The sequence below is a fragment of the Ursus americanus genome, chromosome 1 (genome assembly GCF_024610735.1).
Source record: "Ursus americanus isolate L20-20 chromosome 1, mUrsAme1.1.p, whole genome shotgun sequence".
NCBI lineage: Eukaryota > Metazoa > Chordata > Mammalia > Carnivora > Ursidae > Ursus > Ursus americanus.
The window spans coordinates 78,636,225-78,660,454 of record NC_142127.1 but is presented as its reverse complement, the minus strand read 5'-3'; the positions used below and the strand labels follow the sequence as shown (position 1 = coordinate 78,660,454).

The 24,230-nt window shown below is 48.4% G+C and overlaps 1 protein-coding gene across 4 annotated transcripts in view; it reads right to left on the bottom strand.

Moving 5' to 3' along the window:
- Positions 1–24,230, bottom strand: part of NRP2 (neuropilin 2) — a 113,429-nt gene that overhangs the window by 66,776 nt on the left and 22,423 nt on the right. For all 4 annotated transcript variants that reach the window (XM_045806560.2, XM_045806561.2, XM_087862951.1 and 1 more), the window contains exons 3-7: positions 12,758–12,939; positions 6,676–6,906; positions 5,087–5,242; positions 3,265–3,434; positions 1,274–1,429 (exon numbers count right to left, since the gene is read on the bottom strand). In XM_045806560.2, the coding sequence (XP_045662516.1) occupies positions 1,274–1,429; positions 3,265–3,434; positions 5,087–5,242; positions 6,676–6,906; positions 12,758–12,939 (895 nt within the window). The remainder of the gene's footprint in view (positions 1–1,273; positions 1,430–3,264; positions 3,435–5,086; positions 5,243–6,675; positions 6,907–12,757; positions 12,940–24,230) is intronic.

The window sequence follows — 24,230 nt, the reverse complement described above, 5'->3', positions numbered from 1 at the left end:
AATTGTGTGTGTGTGTGTGTGTGTGAGAGAGAGAGAGAGAGAGAGAGAGATACCTGGTAATATCTAGAAGCCGTGATTTTCGATGAATGCTGCCATGTTACTATGGCGATTTTAATAATAAAAAAAATCCACTGCTTTAAAAACTCACACTTCCTGAGTGAATCAGGGTCAACCTCACAGTTCTGCGTTTTCTCCGTCTAACGTGTCCAGTCGCGCCAGTGAGGGCACACAACCTCGGGGCAGTGGCAGGAGCCGAGGAGGCTGTGTTTGGAAAAGATCTGGCCTGTCTCGGTTTGGTCACATGCGTCCCATTTTGACCATTCCCAACTCGACAGGCCAGGGGCCCGTGGAACGGTGGCAGGAAAGAGGAGCGTCCCTTTGCCTGTCCCTGCTTCCATTCAGGGAAGGATGGGCACTGTCCTCCCAGAGCTGAGAGCCAGCGTGTGACAGTTCGCTCCCTGCCCAGGCGAGACCCCCGCCGCTTCCAGGAAGCGCCCCGGGTGCCGAGCGCAAAGCGCCCCCGGTGCCGAGCGCACCTTCTAACCAGGACCGCAGGGGCCGGCTGCGGGCCGCCCACCGCCAGCACGCCGCGTGTCCGCAGAAAGCCGGGCACCACACGCTCGTCCGTGTGAACAACAAAAGCCCCGCATCGCGTACACGGATACCCCTCCGGGAGCCACGGACACAGAAGGCACCAGCCAGGCGCACTCAGTGCCTCGCTGCCAAGCACGATCGCCGGTTCAGAGCCCGTCCCCAACACGGAATTTCTCCTCATTATTTATTGTCCTCTTTCTTCTTTGGGACATTGTGATTCCCTCTCAGGATTTGTGCCCTTTCATTTCTAGAGCTCAGTAACTCCTGAACTACAGTTTCATGTGGTTTTGTGATTGTTAACCCAGCATGTGGAAGGGACTCAGGCCATAAATGCTCAATGAGTCCTGGATGGGGAGGCGCAGACTGGGGACACATTTTCTCCTTCATTTGCAGTCAGAGAGCACTCTGCAAGCTCACTCTCTCTCTCTCTCTTTCTCTCTCTCTCTCTTCCTCTGCGGTGCGACGCGCAACAGCAGCCAGGCTGTCGGTGTTTTCCAATCGCTTTAGCATAAGAGAGAATATTTTCAGGGCCACCGCCTCCCCTGCCTCCATCAATTATTTGAGCCTCACCGAACAAGGCCTCCTCCCCTCCATGGGGTCGCCTGGCAGCTCCTCTCTCATCCCCAGGCTCCTGCACAGCCCAGCCTGCCTTCGAGGAGGGGGAGGGCAATGGGTTTACCTTGTGGTTTTTGCCATGCCGGTAGACCATCCAGTCTTCCCCGTTAGTGCTGACTTCCAGCTTGTAGGATTTGACATAGTAGCCATTCTGCGTTTCCCTGGAAATTGCTCCCTGCGTTGCAATGGCTGTGAGCATGGTTAGAAAGCGCAGGTCCACCTGAGGAAGAGGGGAGGAGGAATTAAGGGACCCATGGCTCCCGTGACAGGAGGGCAGTCTCTTGATTTTCCTTCAAAGGACAAAACGTCATACTTAGCTTACAGCTCACGTCTGTCATCTACCGGAATGAGAGGGATCAGTATCAGTCTGCAGTTCCAGACTGGACGGTCAGACTCAACTTACTTGACCCTCAATTGGACACCTCTGAAATTGTAACTTGATTATTTTTCTTTTTTTCTCTTTTTTGCAAATCCAAACGGACAGTACTCAGTACAGTAAAGGGACCCTCGAGCATCTACAACTGTGACCTCTTCTTAAACTACAGCCTGCCCTGCAGAGCCAAAGCAGATGCTGTTTAAAGGAACAATGGCTAAATCCACTCCACCCCACTCCAGTCCAGTCCAATACAATTCACTTATGACGCCCTCGTTGCACCGTCTCAGCTCGGGGCTGCCTCACCTCCCCTCCCCTCAGTCCCTCACTCCATTGTGTATTTAGTCACTCAGGTCACTAAAGGGTCAAAGGGCATCCAGAGTCTGCCCAAGCAATTAGGCTTATGCACCAAGTCCTGACCTTTTGCTCGATAAGGAAGATGGCTCACATTTTGAGGGACCTCTCTTCCCACAACACCAAACCCATTTGGAAATTGCTGGATGTCATTCCTTTGCTGGCCACAGTGTTTCTTAATGGCAACCTCCGTGTGATCAAAACTTAGCAGCACTCACCGGTAAAATGTGATTCAGGAAGCACTTATTGGTACTTATTATATGCTTGGCATATTACACAATTCAAAAGAAGTGTGCAGTGCTGTAGATGTGCCCGATAAACAGCTGGAGGGCAATTAGAGAAAGCTTATGACTGAGGACCAAAAGTAAGGAGTAAAATCAATGGGACATTGATTATAAAGGAGAACGTTCTGGAAGTTTTGCTGGATAGAAGGCTTTTTGGAGAGGCAGAGAAGAGATAGTGACAAATGGCCTTAGAACTTCTGTGGACTCCCTGGAAGTTTCTAAGTGATACTTCTCCCTGTCCTGTTATCTGCTCTGCCACGTCCTTCTCAGAGCAGAGGTCACCCGGTCACATCAGAACTAGGACAGGCTTGTCAATGGGTCACAAGGTTGTCTGGTGTGTGTCATAAAAGCAGCCATGGCTCTAGCATGGACCTGGCAGCTTGCTCTTCCTGGGGGATAAGAACCGAACCAGTCTATAGTTTTAGGGGGGATTATTCAACATACACTGCAAGTCCTATTCAGAAGGAAAGCAAACAATAGTCTGAAAAGATGCCGCAGAGCATCTGGGCGACTACAGTTTCATTCCCGGTAGTGACATTTTCCCATGTGTTCTTCTGAGAGCTATGTGCGAAACCTTCCTGGCAGGGCTCCCTCCAAACAGCAAAGATCAGGAGAAGCTGCCATGCTCAGCGAGCAATTCAACAAGTCTGCCCTCAGGAACAAGCCCTCCCCCGACCAAGTCTCTGATGCCTCCCTGTGCCAAGAATGAGCAAGATCTGGAACTGTTTATAGAATGTTCCTTGGATATCTATACTAAGAGGCAAACAGCACCCAGGCCAAACAACTTCTCCAGGGCCTGGCAATCTTCACAAGGGCAGGGGCAGTGTCTTGTCTTATCATCATCTCATCCCAGCAGTTCGCACAGTGCCTGGCTGAGTCTGTTTGTGCCTGGTACATGTGTGTGTTTGGACGGATGTAGGAATGGAGCTCTCGAGTATTCTGTGTTTATATTCTTCGTGTCCTCTGTCCACTCCAGCCAAGCCACCTCCCTTGCCCACCAGTACACCCACACTCGGCACACCCTCTGGTATCTGAGTGAAGTACCTGGAGGTACTCCTTGCTGGAATCCAAGTTGGGGGTCCAGCCATTGTCATCGCCATGCAGCCGGCTTTGTTGAGGGGTCCACCGTTCGTCGGAGTAGGTAGATGAGGCAGTGATCTGTTCATTAGCAATCCGGCCAGATTCCATTCCCAGGGGGACGTTGCACTGGAAGTCTGGGGAAGGGAGAGGGTCAAGGGCACAGTTATGTCTCTCAACCTCAAACTCCTGGGATCCCCCAAATGTTGCTCTCTTCTCGGGACAAGTCTTTGCAGGAACTCCTTCATCTTAAAGACCTAATTATACACTCACATTCTGAAAACAACTCATAGAGCTTGACAGCCCCTCTGGGTCTGGAAGAAACAAAATTGTGGGTAAATAAGAATCATCATACAAATTAAAAATACAATCTAAAGCAGAAGAACCGTCGGTGCTGCAGGCTACGGATGTTCACTGTCGCCAGATGCCCCGTTACCGACATACAGGTAAGCGTGTGATAGACTCGCGGCAGTCTGGGTGGGCTGATACATCGTGGGAAGCCTGCTTTCTTCCTAAACACCCAGGAGGCACTTCTGCTTCTCTCTTTCACTGAACTGCTTCGAGTTCTGGCACAGAAGACCGACATTACCAAGCAGCGAATATCCGTCTTGGGGACATCTCTCCATGAGCACGTGCATGTCACTGTCTTCCCCTGTGCCACCTGCCTGGGCACATGGACCTGGAAGTCACCGACTCTAGCTATGCACCATTAGTTCAATTGCCGTCCTTCCCATGGATACCGCAAGACACTGGTCAGTATCTGTGTGTGCAGGTGTCTGATAGAGCCCAGCAATTTTTTCAGGTATTAAATCCATCTGGAGCTCTGGGACTGCGCTGGCCATTTGCAGCACTTGGTGCAATGGGCAATACTGTTTTCCTGTCACTCAATCGTCATGAGTTCTTTGAGGAAGAACAAAAGCAAAACCCAGAACAAAACCCATCCCCCTTCCCGTAGGCCGGGCGCCCATGTCTGCGGGTATGCACGTGGTAAGCTGTCTACAGCCATGGCAGGCTTTCTCCAGCTCCAATCCTCCTCAAAGTATTTCTTCAGGACTTAAAGTTATCATTTGGGTTTCTAAGCGGAAATGGCAGCACATCTGAAGCACGTGTCCTAGGGGAGCCGATCCGAAGATGTGGTTCAGAGGAGATGTGGATGGAGGCTGGAGACTCACGGTCTAGGTGGGCATTTCCAGGACAGCGGGGTCGGAGCTGCCTGTTAGGCTTTGCACGGTACCTGGCACCTGGTAGAAGCTTGGAAACTGTGTCTACTGAAGCATGAAGTGAAAGTCCAAGCATGTACTGGTCTAGTGAGAGCAGCTCTACCCAGGGCCAGAGATGTTTAATGTAAAATATATACATGAATATACATGAAGGAGGTTTAGAAATTGCTCAGTTTTCTGACAATGGCCACTGAGGCTTAGAGAGGGAGAGAAGAATCAAAAACTGTTAGCCCAGGGCGGGGACCCTATGTAGGTATCCTAACTCACCTCCCTTTCATTCACAGAGGAGAAAACTGAAGTGGGAGGTGGTCCTGTGACTTACCCTGGCAGTAACTCATTCTTGGTGCACATACTTACTTTCTAAAGAACTGAGTACCCGGCTGACACTTGTCTGACTCTTATTAATCTCTGCCTGGCAGGGGGATATAGCCCCCATTCCCTGAATTCTGAGGCTACTACAAATGCTGGAGAATTTTCCTCTGCTCTCCCAGAGGCTAGCCTCTCTTCACCGTGCATACTCACAGCCCTGATGGAAGGACAGGACAGAGGTTCCCAACTGGCCAACTCACTCTCTGGCGGCTCTTGGTGGACCAGGTAGTAGCGTGCAGAGAAGCCATCCTTGGCCACCGCCATGTCCGTGTGAAAGGTCAGGGAGAGGATCCCCGTTGACGAGCGGAGTTCAGAGGGTGTTTTGGTCCCACAGTACTTGCCAATCAGAGGGCCAACTGGACAGGCAAGATAAAGACAGGACAGTAGAAATGGAAATGTCAAATGCCATTTTCAATACATTCACCCCTGCCACAATCGCAAGTCGCTCCACGGAGCTCCCTTTGGGTATGCCTTGGCATAAAAGAACGACTAAAGATAGGTTTTAAGAACAATGTCTAATATTTTCCCTGTACATTAAAAAGTACAGTTGACCCTTGAACAACACGGGGTTGAAGCATGTGGACCGACTTTTACATGGGTTTTGGGGTTTTTTTTGACAAATACAGTACTGTAAATGTATTTTCTCTTTCTCATGATTTTCTTAATACCATTTTCTTTTCTCTAGGTTATTTTATTGTAAGAATACAATATACAATACATATAACATACAGAATATGTGTTCATGGACTATTTATGCTATTGGTCAGGCTTCTAGTCAACAATAGGCTATTAGCAGTTAAGTTCTGGGGAGTCAGAAGTCATGTGTGGATTTTCGACTACATGGGCGACTGGCCCTCTTCATCCCTTCGTTGTTTAAAGGATAACTCTTTTCTCCCTGTTCAAGGGGCAACTGTATTTTCTCTGACCTGGCCTCATTCTCTTCTCTCGCTCTGTTCTGGGGACAGGCCGGAAAGCTATCATTATCAAGCCTGTGTTACAGAAGAATAAACTGAGGTTTGGGGAGATCACATGTCTTCTCCATGTTCATACAGCTAGGAAATAACAGAGCTGGGGCTCAGACCCAAGTGTTCTGACTTAGTCTTATGCTGTTCTCAGGAAACAAAACTGCTTAGTCATCAAGCCTCCCTCACAGTACAAAACACTGAGGCTCAGTCCAAAGTGAACGATTGGTTTTCTCGCCAATACTGACCATAAAGACCTCCTCTGGTCTCCACCTGAGAAGTACCGGTGCCTCTGGGCCTTGGGTGATACACCTTTTTGACATCTATGACTGTTTTAATTATAGTAAAATCATAGTGATAATAATGATGATGATGAAAGCAACTTATTTATACGGACAGAGGGCTCAAGTGACCTGCCCAGGGTTGCAGAGCTGCAGTAGAGCAGAGCCAGGATCCAGAGCTAGTCAGTCCGGCTCCAGCACCCTATCTGGGCAGAGAGGGTGGTCACAGAGTCACTTTCTACGGAAATCCTGACAGCCTGGGGCAGGAAAGAAAATTACCCATAGGCTTTCTCATCTTCTTCCGAGTATCTACTCAGTCTCCTCCTCCTATCTTTCTCCAAAGAAATATTTCCAAGAAAGGAAACTGCCTTCTGCAATTTCTCTGAAATCATTCTTGGTGAAGAATAAGAAAGAAAGTCATCATGGGTCATACACAAACCCTAAGGAGCTTTGAAGCCTTTGTTCTTTCTTTTTATTGTTACCAAAGCAATTCACAGGCAAAGACCAAGCTACTGAGGAGCGCCTCGTGGCCACGACATCACTCACCATGCGGAATGCCGTCCCAGATGTCCAGCCAATCATATTTGCAGTCTCCTTCTCCCACCTGCAAAGGGTCGTGCTCCAGGTCAAAGGTCAGGAACTGCAGGATGATCTCCATCTTGGGTTTGGCCAGGATGGTGAAGGTGCAGTCCAAGTTGTGTGGGTACTTCTCGGGAAATCCAGGGGACTCAATGGTCCCGTTGGGGCTCGTGAAGTTTTTGGAACAGTCTTCGGAGCCTGTATGTAAAAGAGAACTGTAGCATTCAGGAAAGAGAAGAAGATGTCTTTCTTTGCTGCGTCTGTCACATGGGTTAGTTAAATGTTTGAGCCCCAATCCCCCTACTCATAAGGTTTTTGTTTCCACTGGAGTGGCCCTTGAAGAAACATACTCTTCACACCCACATCTCAAGCCTTTAAGCCAGACTCTCTTTAGGAGAGAAATTAGGGGAGGAGACCTGGCTTGCTCTACATAATAGAGTAAGAGCAGCAGTCGAGGAGCTGGGGAGTCAAGGGGGGTCAGGAAGAACTGTGTGTGTGAGATACAGAGAGAGGGAGAGAAAGAGAGAAAGAGGGAGACTCTCTTGAAAAGAGGAACAGAGTCTTCTTTCTCAATTACTCAGCTGCTCGCTCCAGAAATGTAAGTTATTTCAATCCTTAAGGAAGGCTTGCTGATTGCCAGCAGGGAAAACAATGTTACCCCTTATTTATTGCTGACCTCAACACTAGCCTCTATTGTACCAGAGCCAACTAAGTGCCCCCTTCTCCCTCCAAGATCCAAGGTGCCTCAGGGGAGGGGCAAAGGGGAGCTTGGGTCTCATTCATGTCATGACTATATTAAAACGAGCTGCTCTGTAGTGGCCACACAATTAACAATCGACTTTTGTAGCTGGTGGATCACAGCAGGGCGTTGGGGATGTTAAAGGCCGCTCCAGCAGCAAGTTTGGAAAAATGCGGCAGTGTATTGACATTTGGAAGGCTTCTGGTCCCGTTGTGCTGGGGATGGCCTTGTTTCTCTCCGAAGCTCTTGCGTCTGCTTTCTTGGGACTCAGGGAGGCGTTCTTATTAAATGCGGCACACATTCACGTCCCGGTGCAGGCCTGGACGGCCGTGGGAGCTCTAAGACGATTATACTGCCAGATCTGCTAATGCCTCTAGGTGGAGTCCCATTAAAAGGGCCCTCAAGGGTTTTCACCCAGCCACCAGTTGCCCGCACGGCCTCGGGCTCGTCCCGGGACACTGCAGCCCAGGCCACGGGCCCACAGAGCAACCCGGGGCCAGAGGCAATGCCAGTCAATGCCGTGGCTGTGAAGACTGGACAGTCACAATTGATTTCACTATGTTCTGATTGTAAAATTAAGAAAGGTAGCAGGATTTACGAGGAGGATAATAGGCACTCTAAGCATGAAGAAAAAATACAGAAATACTCGATAAACCAGGTGTTTACTGGCAAGAAGTGTCCTCTGGGGATCCCGCTGAAATAGAACTGTGTGATGTCAATACACCGATCTTAGCCCACAGCGATGTCTTCATCGGCGGCTCGGGCAGCAGGCCCCTCCGTGACGCTCTTTACTGATCACGGCTCTCTGGGAAGCGCACAGGTCTGACTTGGAAAAGCTGCCATGCAAGTAAGTGCGAGAAGGGGGACTGCAACTTCCTTTAAGCATCGGACGGGAAATCCCAACATCCCTACCTGCCCATCCGTCACCTCTGTCCTTGCAACCAGCGCTCTGCCCTGGCAGCGTGGGGACCCTGCATCAGCTGGGGTGAGAGTTAACCCTTTCAGGACTCTAAACCCTCGCTAAGTGCCGCCTCTGCGTCTCGGAGGCTCTGCACTCCGGCAGGGGCAGGGCGGCCCAGTGGGCAGCCAGGTCCAGAGGGCTGAGCGGGACGGCCTTTCCCGAGTTCGTTTACCACCGAGCCCCCAGCTTTGTTTACTGTCAGGCCCCACACTCCGGAGGGCCTCCTCAATGGTGTGGGATGAGGCGGTTTGGCCAAGCCAAGCCAGCTGGCAGGTCTTCGGGGGGCTGAGAGGAATCCTGAAAAGGTTAGTGTTTATTGCCATTGTACAGCCTTCTCCATGTGGGTCACTTAGCCAGAGGAAATTAACTCTCTCTCCGCCACTTGCTTTCAGAGCTAGAAAAGGCATCCTGACATCCCCTCCTCGGTTTTGCTCTCTTGTCATTCCCTTTCAAGGCCAGGGGATTCCCCATCCCCCTGGGAGTGGGGAATTTTTGGTGGAATCTTTCTTTGGTTCCTCCCATCCACGGGGGACAAAGTCTTCCACAATGGACACCTAGGAAGCCCGGGAGAGCCCGGAGCCTGTGAGAGTCTAAAGTACCCACAGTTTCCAGGGTTCTGAGGTCCTGCATTTGAGTGGTCAGAATTTTTCAATATGATATTCTTAAGGCAAAACAAACAAACAAACAAAACCACCAAAAAGAGCGTGTGTGTGTCTCTCTCTCTGCCACATGGCTATACATGGGTATATCCTCTGGCTTATTTTAAACCAGGAACAAAGACAGTTTTATCTTTTCTATGCAGAACAATCACACTTGTCCATTACACTGCTGCCTGCACGTCATCGTGTCACTCAAGAGTCTGGACTGTGGGCAGAGTGTCAGAAAGCAGGAAGCTGAACGCTAACGGTGGAGAGGAGATCTCAGAAGAGGGGACCATCTTGGGACAAAAGTGGCATCCTGTAGCCATCTAGCTCACCTGAGATCCTTTTCTGCCATGCGCTAAAAGAATCAAAGGTTAAAAAAAAAAATAGCTCAGTCAACAATACTCCCGTTCACTCAATGCTAAGACTGTCCTCACAAGCTGGGGGATTTCGGCTGCGGTGAATGATTTCGTACCAAAGGACTCTGGTGTGAAAAATGCCCACTCCGTGTTTTTCCACTGTCAATGTTACAATAACTCTGTAAGGGAAAGAAGAATCTGCCATTTAAATAGCTTAAATAAAGCTATTTAAAACATGGTGGATTTATCCCAATGGAGCTTGTCCTGACCTCAGAAGGTGAATTCAGGTCAGGGAGTAGGAGTAGGGGGCACTCTCTAAGGTTTCTCTATCTGTGGATGACCCCAGGGCTTTCAGTTTCTGCAGTGTCACTGGATACCAGGAAAGAAAACTTGATCTTGAACTTTGGTCAAAGAGTATCAGAAAACGAACAAACAAAAAACCACGTTTTCCAGTGATTCACTGTCCAATGTTACTTTTAAAGTTATTTTAAAATTCCTTTCTCCGTTCTGCTCATGATTGGGCAATCTGAGATCCTTTAAGTTCGCGAGCTGTTTTGGTTTGCTCTTTTATATTTGGACAGTCTGGTATTATATCAACTCTTTTATAAACCACTTCATTCAGGGCAGACAGGAACCTCCCACTCCAGCCGCATGCCCCCCGTCTGTACCCAAGCTGTGGCTTTGCGTCTGTCAGGAGAATCTGCAGCTGAGCCAGAGCAATGTGCCGCTCGCAGGCTTCCACGGTCCTCGGTACGGTTATTTTGCGTGTCTGTGTTTACAGTCCCCCTTCTTTCTCTTTATGAATCTGACTAGCAGACATAGCTGTGTTTGTTTGGATTTCTTCAGCATGTTCACGCATTTCTTTCATGTTCCGTGGATGACGTAAACTTTGTGTATTTTCTTTCAGGACTCCAACAGTGCAAATGTGGGTGCAGGGAGGGCATGGCACCTGGGGGAATGCTTATCCTCCTAGACTTCTCAGCTTTGAATTCTGTAGCCTGCCCACGAATGTGTTGTATACAGGGTTGACTTTCATGCCGAGAGTTGCTCTCTCAGACAGGCATGATGACAACGGACAGTGGCCCCCAAGAAGGCCCCTGGGTTCTCATTTTCTCTCTTATGTTCCCCCAGAAATTTGGCTGATGCTGGTGGGGCTATTTCCCACTGCAGGAATCTCTCTCCTCCTTCTTTCCTAGTCCTTGAAGTAGGCTGCCCCATTGCTCCATGCCCAAGCCCCCTGCCACGGCTGGCGCTCTCGTGTCTAAGCATCCAGACTAGCGATCCTCGCCACAGCAGCACTCTGCTCTGCTACCCTCTTGTGTGTTTTAACTTTTAACCTCATCCCTTCGAATGCGCATCATGGATAGAGTCAGCATTCTACTCCTTCTGTGGCTTTCTGGAGAATATCGCACCATCCTTTGGGAAATACTAAGTCAGGAAGCATGAAACAGAGATGAGCTTCAATGACCCTACTCACCCTTGCTGTGACTTCCCTGGGCCAGCTCCCCTGGAAGACCTTGCTTGGAGCTGCTTTCCTTTCCCGTCAGCACAGCTGAGTGACAGCGTTAGCACTGGCGACCTGGCTATCGAACTGACTTCCCAGATCCCCCGCTTGCCAAGCCACTCAGCGGAGCCCTCGTTTTTATAACCAGAGCCCGTTAATCGTAGTCTTACTCAGTACTGACTTCTACTGCCCCATATTACAGTCTTCCTCTCATGTACGTAGCTCTTCCTCTCATGTACGGCATCCACTGCGCATCTGTTCCGTGTGAGGGTTCACACACCTGCTTACCCACTAGCAGAGGGCAAGCATCCTGTTTTATTCCTTGCTATCTTCTGTCTCCCTCTGCTCCCCAGCGGAAGAGGGTATGATGAACGTTCCAGCTGCGCTGGTGGCACTGACTGATGGGAATCTTGCGCAAGACTCTAGGGAATATGGATCGAGGCATTCAGGAGCCTCACACCAGTCCCTGGGACACTGGACACACAGACTGTCAGTCCCTGTGACCTCTTGTGGTTGGGAGCATGATGACCCATGACAGACAGACCTTCTTGGGACTTGTGCCCCAGGACAATCTGTGCTCCCGCTCTGGCTCGATGATGGCTTGACACAATTCCCTGAGCCCGCCCCTTCACTGGATTCTACGTTCTTGCTCTCAGGCAGACAAATCTGACAAATATTTAGACAGAGTGGATATAAAAAGTGCTTTCAGTAGCTACCACTTCCTTTCAAGAACTGTTTAGTGAAAAGAAAATAGATATGAATAGGTCCCCTTACACTGAACTCAACAGGCACCCGACTTGGGCCTCTTGATGACAAGGCGGACAGCCTCCCCTTGCACCAGACTCCGTCCACAAGCTGTAAAACACAGGCTCAGAGGGGCCACACTGGTAGATGGGGCGGGAGCCTGTAAGGTAGGGGAGCAGGCTGGGGGTGAGGGGAGAACTGGAGGGTGCACCTCACTTAGCCTCAAGATAATGAACTCTCACACTGGAGGAAGGGCGCGCTGCTTGGAGCGCATCAGTGTAGATACTGAACCAGCGACTTGTGAATAAAAGTTGGCTTAATCCAGTTACGGAAATAAGGATGGGCCCATGTTCTCAGAGCCTAAAGTAATCGAAGGGGGGCCTAATAGAAAGCAGGCCATCACTTTAAAAGAAGTACAATGTTCTCTCTTTTTCTACTATCTTTTTGATTGCCTTTCAGGAGGTGGTTATCCTGGCATTTAGAAGGAGGGGTTCAACAGGTGGAAGAGTAAAATGGGTCAGCAAGGGGAATTTCTACAAGCCACATGTGAATTTAAAAGCTACTGTATGACCCCACTGGTAGGATCTTTAGAGACTCTAAACACTGAAAAGATTATGTCCTTCTGCCCATGAAATTCCTGATAAAGGCAACATTAAACCATGAAGTAATTAGGAGGAAGTTCAACCAAGTTTTGCTTTTTTCCCATGAAGATTATTGTGATTTTTAAAACACACAAAAATCGAATTCTTTTCAAAAGCATTTCTCTATTTAATTGGCGCTCTTTCTTCTTTCGGTGCCACAAACGATGCTTGTCCGCCTGGCGGGCAGCACCCAGCACTAACCCTGCAACGCGCTGTCTCAAGTTGGATCATAAGTTAAACCGGCTTTTTCATCTCAGGCTGTGTCCAAGGTCACCCTGAGCCTCTCTTCCAACTCCAACAACTTCTGTAACCCTTCCCGTCTGTCTCACTGGGCTCCATCTACGCGCATATAACTACCACACGGTTCCCTTGGACGCGCCCCACAGCCAGACACCCATGGCCGCGTTGCGTCTTCTCGGGGATGCCCAGCACCCCACTCTCCACCCATGACAGCACTGACCTGTCTTGAAGATCTCATAGCGCAGGGAGAAGCCTGCCCCCTGCCGGGCGTAGTCGGAGGTGAACTTGATGTAGAGCACGGAGCCCGAGGAGATGATGGTGGGTGGGGCGATGTTCCCACAGTGCTTTCCCAGGAGGTCTGCGGATTCACTGTCCCCATCCCGAATCTCGATGAAGTCATACCTACATGAGGACGGTACAAAGGGGCATAATGAGCAAAGATCACTCTCAGGCGAGGAAAGGGACCATTATCTCACTCCAGCTCCTGTGCTCGCCCTTTCTAGACGTTCAGGTGTTTCAGATTGATATACGAAGAGCACTTAGGTTTGCCTGTGTAGACTGCGCGACCTAGGTATAGGAAGCTGCATTGCCTTACTGCAGCCACGGAGAGAAACGCGCCTCAGTGGATGGCTAGATTTTAAGGCCTTATCTCTTGCCCACATAAGAGCAGTAGCATCCTTCTATCAAACATCTGCAAACAAGCATTTTTCCTTCCTTCCGTCCTTCCTTCCGTCCTTCCGTCCTTCCTTCCTTCCTTCCTTCCATAGCGCCATCTTTATTTCCATCATGATCTCTCTGAATCTTAGTCTTTTCTTCTTAGCTCTGCGTCACTGCAAGTTACTTAACCCCTCTGAGATCAATTTCTTCATCTGTAAGATGAGGATAAAAATATCCAGTTCAGAGGGCTGGGCTGGAGATGAAATGAAAGATACAAGGAAGGTGCTCGGCACCGAGCCAGGCACACGGGGGACGCTCCTGAGAGATCTGCTTACTTTCCTGCCCTCTCCCCCATGTTTCAGTTTCCTCCTGGGTCACCCCCTCTTCCTTTATCCTTAATCGCTAGTGACAAAGACTCCCATGCATGGGCCCCCTCCCTCCTTGACAGGACTCTGCCAAGTTCACCTCTGCAGTGTCTAGTCAACAACAGGTTTTTAAAAGGAATCAGCATCATATTAGATAAGGCAATAAAAACCTTTCTCCAAAAGCAGGGGGTGAATCCCCGGGGACCCAGAGTCTATGGGCACGTAACTATTAGGCTCAGCAAAAAGCAGAGCAGGCTGCCGTCCCTGCGCTGAGGCCTGAGCTCATCTCAAACGCAAGCAACCTGGCCCCTGTCTGTCCAAGACAGACATCTTGGCGCGGTTCGCCGGCTGGCGTACGCAGCGCGGGACGCCATTTTATCTGTACAGGCACACGTTGGCCGCCTAGCTGTGTGCTCTGGCCGACTCACCCAGCCGGCCTGTGCTCCTTCCCTGGGCTCCCAGGGAGTACCAACGTCTCAGCGGCTGAGGTGGGAAGGTCCTTCCCCACTAGCTCCCCTGCAAACTGCTGGGCACTGTACCACTATTTACCGACAGCCATCCATTTCCTTCTCCCTCCCTGTTTGTTTATTTTGTAGCAACCTGTTAAAACAACATGTAAGAAATTTCTTGCTTTTGGGTAAAGAGAGGGGAAAACCTCCCCTCCCTGGGATGTGCCTGCAGGCTCCTGCCACACACACAGGGTCTGTGGGAGCTGGCTGCTGGCAGAAGCGGCTTATTTGAGCCCTCAGGAGCCATGTTTCAGATTGCACAGCCACTTAGGAATAAATAGGACTGTGAAGGAAGTATAAGGAATGGACCAGGATTAGTTCAATCTTAGACCCCAGAGGGCTGGAATCCTATGGTCTAAAGAATCACAGAAGCTGGTTAGTCTGGAGAAGACAAGATGGCAGGGTGTCCTCCCAGGAGCTCGGGAGAGAGAGCCACAGATTGAGAAAGGCAGTGGGGGTGGGGGAATCTGTGATTTCAGTTTGGGAGATGATGCTGACTAAGCAAATGTGCTTCCTCACTTCCAAAACAAAAGTGGAAAGACAGTTAGTTTGTTCTCAAAGGAAATTCCCCAAACCTTCTGGAAAATCCCTCCTTAGTGTTTCCACACTGAGGTAAGCACGGTTGGGCCGTCTGTCGCTCTCAGCTGAGTAACGGCGATGCCCCATCAGGGTGCACAACTGTTGAGAAAACAGCTGTGTTCGGTAGGCAGATATTACCCAGTTCACCTGGAGTAGTGACTGTACGAACCTGCATGGAAGAGTCCCATCCACCCCCCCGCCCCAGCTCCCTGCCAGGCCCCAGCCAAACCCAGAAGCAGAGAGAACTGGGTTTGGATCCCAGTTCAGCCTTATTAGCTGGGTGACCTCAGGCAAGTTACTTAACCTTTCTGAGCCTTAGCAATGGGGAAAATGACGGCAAAATAGGGATATTAGAACCTTTCTCCTAGGGTTGTTGTGAGATTTAAATGACCAACCTGATCTATATAAAGTGTCAGTACTCAGCCTGGTCGTTAGTGTTTAATAAATAAACATTAGCTGTGATTTGTTGTATCCTCACACCCATTTCTGAGGTGAAGAGACAGAGTGAGTGAGTAGAGGTGCAGTCTAAGTGGAATGAACATCTGTTAAAACCTTTTGGAGTGCATTTTGGCAGAAATGTGACAAACCCTTTAATCCAGCAATTCCACTGCTAGGAATTTTTCCTAAGAAAATAATCAGACAATTGTGCAAAGATGTATAGGCATCTTTGCGAATGTAGATATTAAAAAAAAAAGCATAAGAAAAATGAAAAGATGCTTTGTTTATAAACAGCATCGTATCAAAATGTCCAACAGAGGGTGGGTGAATCAATTTTGGTATATTTATGAAGTGTAATACACCACTGCTATAGTAGATTGATGGCCCTGTAGGTCTAGATATTTTGTTTTTATGGGAAAATAGCCATGCTATGTTGTTAGTTTAAAAAACAGATTTTTAAAAAGGAATGTGTTAAAATACCTACATATATATATATATATGCACATTCTTGCATATACAAACAGAAAAAGTCTGAAAGACTACATAAACTAAAATATTAACAGTAGTGAGATATATGGGTGGTAGAAATTGGTAATTTCTACTTCCTTCTTTGTTCTTTTCTATTATCTGAATCGCTTACAATGAGCTTGCATTTCTTAATAAGCCACAAATATATAAAATAAAGCTGCTTCCATTAAAATTTTTGTTTCACGGTGACAGATGGTAACCACCATCGTGGTAAGCACGGCAGAATGTATCGGATTGTCAAATCACTACGTCCCATACCTGAAAATAATAGAACACTGTATGTCAACCGTACTTCAATAACAAAACAATACACAATAGAATAAAAGAAAAAATAAGATAAAAAAGAATTCTTTTCCAAGTAGGAGAGCAAGGAAAAGAACCCAGCCCTCATAACGTAGCAGATGAAAATGTAAATACCATCATCATCACCATCATCACCATCCGTCTCACAGAAGTGTAGTGAGGACTAAATAAATCATAGTGTTGGGTCACCTAGCACAGTGCCAGGGGCGTGGCCCACACCCAGGAAATACTTAAAGATATTTTTTTTAAAAAGATAAGCAGATATCTCCAGTCTTTGTGTTGCCAATTTCTCCCAAAAGGACGAAGAGAGGCCCAGGCATCCCACTGGCTGGATCTTCAGGAGGGCAGGGTTCTACCGGGTTGCCTAATCACGCATGGAGTGATTTAGGGGATTAACACAATCAGCGATGAAGCCGGGCCCCCTAGCAAATGCCACCGCTGTAGGCTTGCCTCAATTTACTCAGTGGCTATACCACCCCAAATCCTTTTTTTTGTAATGCTGGCAGCTACAAATACATCCTTACATATTTACATACACATACAGTGAAGGGGTGTATTTTTGAAAAAGGTTCATATACATCAATCATATTAGAAATTTTCTTTCGAGCTTATTATTTAAAGGATCCCTCTAGTGAATCCTTTTGTGAAGCAAATAACCAGCCCTTACTTAAACTTCTTAGAAAAACTGGATTTTCCTAGCAGGTTTGCTTGAGGGGAAAGGGACCCCGAGTTACAATTTGGTGGCTACCTCCCCCCCCCCCCCCCCAAATGCCCAGGCTCTGCCCTGTGGACAATCCAGTCTTCTGGCTGGGCTTTTTGTATAAAGGGCACACACCGAATGACATGCTGACTTCACACAGAACATCTCATTTACGTCCTGTGTGACTGACTCATTTGGGAAAATTTTTTATTATTAGGGATTTGCTACAGCTGGAGTAAATCTCCTTAGAAATTTCAGTGTTGTCAGGTTCATTTGGAAGAGCTTGTGGGGGATTAGGAAGTTTGTGGCCTTGGAATAAATACGGCTCCACATCTAGCATCTGATAGCCAGCGTTTGTTTGGTAACGGAATCTGGGGTCCAAACTCGGGGCTCACCCCAACGACAGTCAAGGAAGATAACCTGAAAGGCCGTTCCTCTTAGAACACATTATTCATTTTCCAGAAGAAAACATAAACCAGCTAACGGACATATTAACTACTGTGTTTGCATTTCATTATTCATAATCTCCCTCAAATGAAAAAATTCCTTCCAAAGCTTTAACACTACCTTTTATTATTTTATTCATCTATTTACTTTCCTAAGCTTAAGTAGCCATTTCCACTCCTACCTTTTTCCTTTCTCTCCAAAATGGCTCTCGGGTGCCTTTTTACTTTACTCCTCACAGATTCCGACATCTGCATGTCGAGCGTTTGTCTAGAGAACGTTTTCTGTATGTTCTTCCTCCACTTCAAAGTCTTAATTTCTCTTCCCAAACCCACATTTGGGGCGTGGGAATCTTGACAGTGGAAATTAATTTTCAGAGTCCACGGGAGAGGTATGAAAAAGCAACAGTCTCATCTCTTCCTCTCATCACTAGGCAAACATGAAAAGAGGCTTTCTAGTTTCCATAACTCTATCCACGCTTGACACTTCCCAGCAGGCCCCCGAAGGCTGGGTTAGTCAACCGAGCCTATGCTAGAAGATCCCCAACGCCCAGGCCCTTCTCAAATGGCCAGATAACGTCCAGTCTGCCAGAGTCCGCCCGGAGGACTGCCACTTAGACCCGCTTGTGAGGAGATTTCTCTGTCATAGGTGTAGTACTTGGGTGCTCTGGGAAAGTGTTGTGTCCGTTCAATAATACCTACGTCTACACATCCCCGCACCTGTGCCTGCCCAAGTCCTGAAGCTATAACCGCTGCCAACTGGTCAATGTCTCCTTTTATGCTACTTGTATCATAAATTTTTAAGACCTCACACTTTGCACATGGCAAGCTCTTTCCGGCCTCTGGGCCTTTGCCCCTGCCTGTGATACTCTGTTACCTTCTTCTGTGGCTGGTACTGTCTTCTTCTTCCAAGTACAAATGTCACCTCCTCAGAGAGGCCTGTCCTGACCACCCTATTTCAGACAGCATGCCTTTATTCTCTGGCCCACCATCCTCTTAAGGCCTTTATAGCTATTATGATCTGCAAAGATCTTGTCAATATACTTATTTATTTGTTTGGAATCTGTGTCCTCACTACATAGTAAGCACCACAAGGGCAAGAACCTTGCCTTTTTATTGCTGAATTTCTACTGCTTGCATGGTGCCTGGCATAGAGCAGGGCTCACGAGCTTTTTGTGGTGTGAGTAAATGAATGAGGGGCTTACAGTTGGTGAGTTCAGGAAGAATTCACTCTGTGACGACGTTTCCTGAGGGGTGGGATACATTTGGTCCATTTTATACTCTTTGCCTTTGTACTCCAACACATTCACTGAGCTATTCTGGTTTTATCTGGAAACTGAAATGTTGCCTCATGACTCGAAAACACGAAATATAACATTTTGAGTGGAAGAAACATCTCAAGTCATGCTGACAGCATTTTCACTATTAGCGGCAAACAAATCAACTATAATTAAAATGCTGTCAAAGTGATTTGAGATTTTTCTCACACTTTCAAAGTTCCATATTTCATGAGTAGATTATGGAGGCCAGAGAATTTACCACCTCCTGGAGTGCCTTTCTTCTGGGAAGCTCAAAGACATCTACAAACACTGTCTTATTAATCCTTACATTAAAACCTGCAGGGAAAAGAGGAGGAAAACACAACACTGTCACCTACAAGTTCTCAGTGAAGAAGCTGCCCGAGACACAAAGAGGCTGTGGGCAGGTCTGCACGAGGCCCAAGTCTCTGGTCCAGTCGGGCCCACAGCCAGGTCACCTGGTCTCTGGCTCAATAGTGAAATCCAGCCGTTACGGAGAAATCAGTTCACCGTCAGGTCAGATTTTTTAAGAAGCAAATTTCATTTCCTTGAGTTTCTCCCTTTCATTGGGGCCACCCATCAAAGAAGAAGCTGGAACATCAATGGGAATACCAGTGGAAAGAAATATGAATCTTTTACTGAGCGTCTATTATGGGCTAGACCCCCGTTTAGATATTACTTCATTTAATCGTCATTGAATACACGCCACACTCCCTTACGGTTCCCACCCATTTAAGGATGCAGAAACTGGGTTCAGAGAGCCTAAGTGACCTGCCCAAAGTCCCGTGAGAAGGGCAGGTTGAGGGTGGGCTTGAGACCCAGGTGGTCTCACTCCTGGGCATACAGGCCTCACCTCCGTCCCGTGAGAATATCAGATTGCCACGGTACACTAGCATTAGAAGGTATGGGGTATAAAGACACCGCTCGGTTTCCAGTAGAGACTTAGCAGAATCTTGCTCTTTTTATGTAGCTGTTTTGTTTAAACAAAGCCTATAGGACTTGCCAAAATTAATAGACAAATCACCAATAGAAGCAGTGAGCGGATTTGGAATTCATGGTTTCAAGATTCACCCAGTTGAAATCTAGCTTTTAAGTGTTCAGATGGGATAACATATTAATTTTTGCAAGTGAAGTATTTTTATAAGCACATATACACCCATATGTGAACATATGGTCCATCGAGTGAGAAAACAGTATCCTGTGCATTTATAAGCTCTTAAAGTATCATCTACAGCACATATTCCTAAACCCGTGGATTTCCAGTAGGGTCCACAGATGAGTTTCAGTAGGTGAGGGAACCCCTATGGTCAAATGCAGAAATTTTGTGCGTTTGTGTGTACGCACATTTTCTGAGGGCTGTGACCAAAAAAAACCCCTTAAATTTCTGTGATACAGAAACATACCTGTGGATAGGCATGTGCCTAGTCCGAGAAGTGTGGTGCACGGGCTTTGTAGGCAGACCCAGCTGTGTCCAGCACCCGTCAGTGGCATGAGTGTAAGCAAGGCATTGAACCTCTCTGAGTCTCAGTTTCTTCATCTATAAAATGGAAATAATTATGGTCCCCACCCGTGGCATTGTTGGAAGGATTGCAGAAGTACATACGAGCCCGGGAGAGAGTGCTGGATGCCTGCGAACGTCCCTGGGAGACACTGGCTATGTTTACTATGACCCGTGTTTTTACAAAGCAGGGTGGCAGACGTGGGGGAGAGAAAGGCTGCACACACATGAACCGAGCACACGAAGAAAGAATGAAAAGTCATAAAGTTAGAGACGGTCTCGATGCCCCCTCCCCCGCAAATGCTAGGAATGGAGGTTTCTAAAAATCCTCCTCTTGTACAAATCCCTCAATAGTGCTTCAGTCACTTGAGTTTTTGAGATTCCCTTTCAATCTCGTGTTTCTGAGCCCCGGCTCCAGAACCAGCCTGCCATGCCTCATTCAGAACAGCCCCTGCCTTCCCCTCAACTCCCCCACCCCCCTCCCCTAGTGGTTGGTGGGACTTTTTTTTTTTTTAAAGATTTTATTTATTTATTTATTTATGAGAGAGAGAGAGAGAGAGGCAGAGGGAGAAGCAGACTCCCTGCAGAGCAGGGAGCCCGATGTGGGACTCGATCCCAGGACCCTGGGATCATGACCCGAGCTGAAGGCAGACACCTAACCAACTGAGCCACCCAGGTGCCCCTGGTTGGTGGGTCTTGAACAACTAGGGACTCGACCTCCTTCACTGTGGTGAGTTCATGCAAGTCAACAGCTCAGTACAGTGCCTGGCACATAGTAAGTCCTCAATAAATAAACATCAGTCATTACTACTATTATTACTGTTGTTGTTATTGTTATTATTTGTTGAACAATAGGGACTCAACATCTCTTTGCCTATCTGGGTTGGTGCTGCTGCCCTTTTAATGGCAACTGCTGGCAGTTTCCTTTCCTTCCTTCATTTCTTCCCGCCACCCGTCTCTGATATTTGGAGCTTATCCGCAATCCCCGCACAGCCAGGGTCATCACGGCGCCTCAGAAAGGAGGAAATCTGACCGCCCAGCAAAGGAAGTATGCAAAGAAAATAACCCAAAACAAACCGAAGGAATTATTCCAAAAAACCTTGAAGGCAAGAAAATGGAAATACAAATAACGTCTATTTATAATTGCTGGTTGTTTTCCGCAGAAGCCCCGGGATGATGGAGAGGGCTCGGCGATCTCATTGTTCCTGACGGAGCAGGCTGCCAAGAACGCCTCGCAACGTGAGGAAGGGGGCCGCTTCCAGACAGGGCGTCTGATAAGTCTCACTGTGGATGAACTTTCAGAGAATGAAGGGCATACAACAAAGCCTCCAGCACCTCTCCCCTGGCCCCCTGGCTGAACACCGCTTCCCGCACTGACCTGGCTGCCCAGCAAGGCGCATTCCTGAGGCTGTATGGCCACAGATCTGTTCCACTCCTGGACCAGCGAGCGCTCTGGAGGCCGGCTTGGATGGAACGTGTTTGCTTATGTAAGGAAGGATTTTGTAGGCAACCAGTGCCAATGTGAAGTTTCAGGCTGTTGGACAGGCTGTTTTCAGCACAACGGTTGGGTCTTTTTTCCGTCTGCTGTACACGCCTATAAAATCCTCACTCACTGCAGTTAGCTCAAAGGGCCCCTTGTTAGCATTTTGTAATGATACCAGAGTCGGAATAGGTCAGAGTAGCCCACCATGTTTGTTCACCAGCAGGCTGGCACTTGGATGTGAAGGTGAACCCCACCCGGCAAGGCCAGACTGGCCTACACTGGCCTGGGTCGATCAACCTTGCATGCCTCAGTTTGCCTCATCTCATAAATGGGAACAGGCATCATGCCTCTGTGGCTCCCGGGGCTGGTTGGAAGGGGCAGAAAGCAACGGGCATCCACTAAGGGGCAATCAGAGTACACCATCGCAGGGCCTGGCTGTACGGGCAGCAGCAGCCCTGCACTTGGCCTGGCGAACGGTTCCCTCTGGAACGTGCGCTCACTAACCCTGGCTCCCAGAGGGTCTAATTGTGAGAGCAAATCATAACCTTCCCATCTGTCCGAAATGGGAGCCTGCTGGGAATGAGGTGTACTGTGCACCAGGGAATCAATCACTGCATCGGAAAAACGTTTTTCTAGGGGTTTAGGCTCCCAGTCGTGTTTCTGTCCCTCTTTGCTGGCATCCGGCCTCCATAACAAAACTTAGAAAATACAAAGCTTGCCTGAAAAATGTACCATGCAGAAATCCAAGCAGGGGACCATTTGGGAGTATGTGGCTGGTGTGATGGGCCCTGTCCTTGGATTTCATTCACTGCAAGCCTCGGGTTACAGAGCTCAGAGCTTCTCCTGGCGCCAGGGGCAGACTTGTCACGATCGTGCAAAAAGCACCTTGGTGTGGAAATGATGGGGCTGCACTAATGTCCAAGCAGGAAGGCTGCTGCCACGCCAGGGTGGAGATTCTGAATATAGCACTCCGTGGCCAGTCAGCTGGAACAGCTTCCGCCTCTCAAACCACCGCTGGGTGAACAGTGCTTTCCTCGACGGCTGGGTTGTGAAGGCGCCGTGGCTGTGCTGGGAGCACAGGCAGCCTGGTCCACCCGGGCATTTAGAGCACTTGCCTCTCTCCAACACAGTGGCCCTGTATTCTGCAAGAACTGGCCAGCATCTGGGGGGGAGGGAGGGGGGAGGTGGGTGGAAGCAGCGAACATTCAGGAATATTGGGTTCTCTTGTCTGGAGGTTCCCTAAGACTAGGAAGAAATATGTCTAGAAAGGACAGCAGGTTCTACAAGAAAGGGAACCAGATTGCAGGAAGTCTCCTAGCAGGATGGGAGCAGCATGAGTCAGACCCTGAAGGACCTTTATATATCCCACAGCATCGCGGACGGTTTGTTTTGTGCGTGGAGCTGCTGGCTGCCTGGCCGCACAGCTACCAACTGCAGGGGCCGGCGGCGGGGGGGGGCTGCATCGGGGAAGGGAGCGTTAGTGCCAGGGGTGAGCAAGTATAAGGGCCCCGGTGGGCAGGAGGGCAGTAGAGACCCCCAGAAGAGAGCCGTCAGTACCCCAGCTCTTAACCCAGCTGCCTGCCCCGAGGCTTAGACCGAATCCTGTATCTGCTTGGACCTCAGTTTCCCAGCGGATAAGACCAAAAAAAAAAAAAAAATTACTTTCTTACCCTCCTACCACTCTCAAAGGGATGACACATAGATAAATCACTTTGAACTTTTAGATGAAAGGTGCTCTATAAACTCGAGGTCTCATCAACCGTAATTGTTACGGTAATTATTTTAATGATAATAATGATGATAATGGGAGAAGGGGGGGCAGGGTGAGGACGAAACCTCCTACCTTGAGACAAAGAAAAACTCTTCCATTAAAACCTGCATCACGATTCCTTCTGCACCTTGCTCTCAACCATCTCTTTCAAACTGCCAATTCCTGGGCTGAAATATTATTTACTCCTTTCCTTCCCAATAAAACAATTATTCGTTCCACCGTTCTCCCTCTCGCTCGCTTTCCGGTGTGTCTAGCTTCGCCCTGACAGCTCAGCCATGGACTGTTTACATGTCTCGCTCACCTCCAAGACTCTGGTTCAGCTCCATTGACACTGAAGGCCTGAGAATTCTCTGTGTGTGAGGAATCAATTACTTCCGCTGACACTCTATTACTAGCCCTCACATCTTTGGATTCCAGCTGCAGAGGGAGGCGGTGGGGGGATGGCAGGGAATTTGAAGAGGATGGCGAGGGGGGCTGGAGGGGACTCGGGGAGTAGGAGGTGGATGACAGGGAGGCAGACGGAGACCGTCGACGGAGCGTCACAGAAAGCTCTCTCTCTCCTTGACTGCCCTGCCGGCATCCGGAGGTGACCCCGTGGCAGGAAGAGGCAAAGAAAAGGAGTAAGAGACGGAAGAGGAAAAGAAAAGACTTGTCAAGAATATCTAAGGAAATCAGAGAGGCCTCAAATACCTAAGCGTGGGGACAGTGGGTGACAGCTCTAGGTACAAGGACACAGGTGTATAAAGGCAGCTTGGGGTGGCAGGCTTCAAATCCCAGGCCTACCATTACTCTCTGTGAGATGTCTCTCACAGTGTACCCATCTGTTAAATGGGAATGACAGTAGTATCCAGTCCCGTGTATATATACATAGACTGCCAAGACACGTGGTTACAAAGGTAGGGAAAAAAGCATTAAAAAATCACGTGGATTTCTTTTATCATGTGAAGTCCTTTGACAGCTTCCCAAACGTAAGCCCAGTTCACATGTTTTTCTTTCTTCTTCTTTTTAAAAATTTCATTCTAACCCAGCTAACATTTTTCAGGGAATTTCTTTCCAGGGAAAAAAAATTCTGATTATGTAAATTAAATACAACCATCTACTCTGCAATCACTGAGATGAGT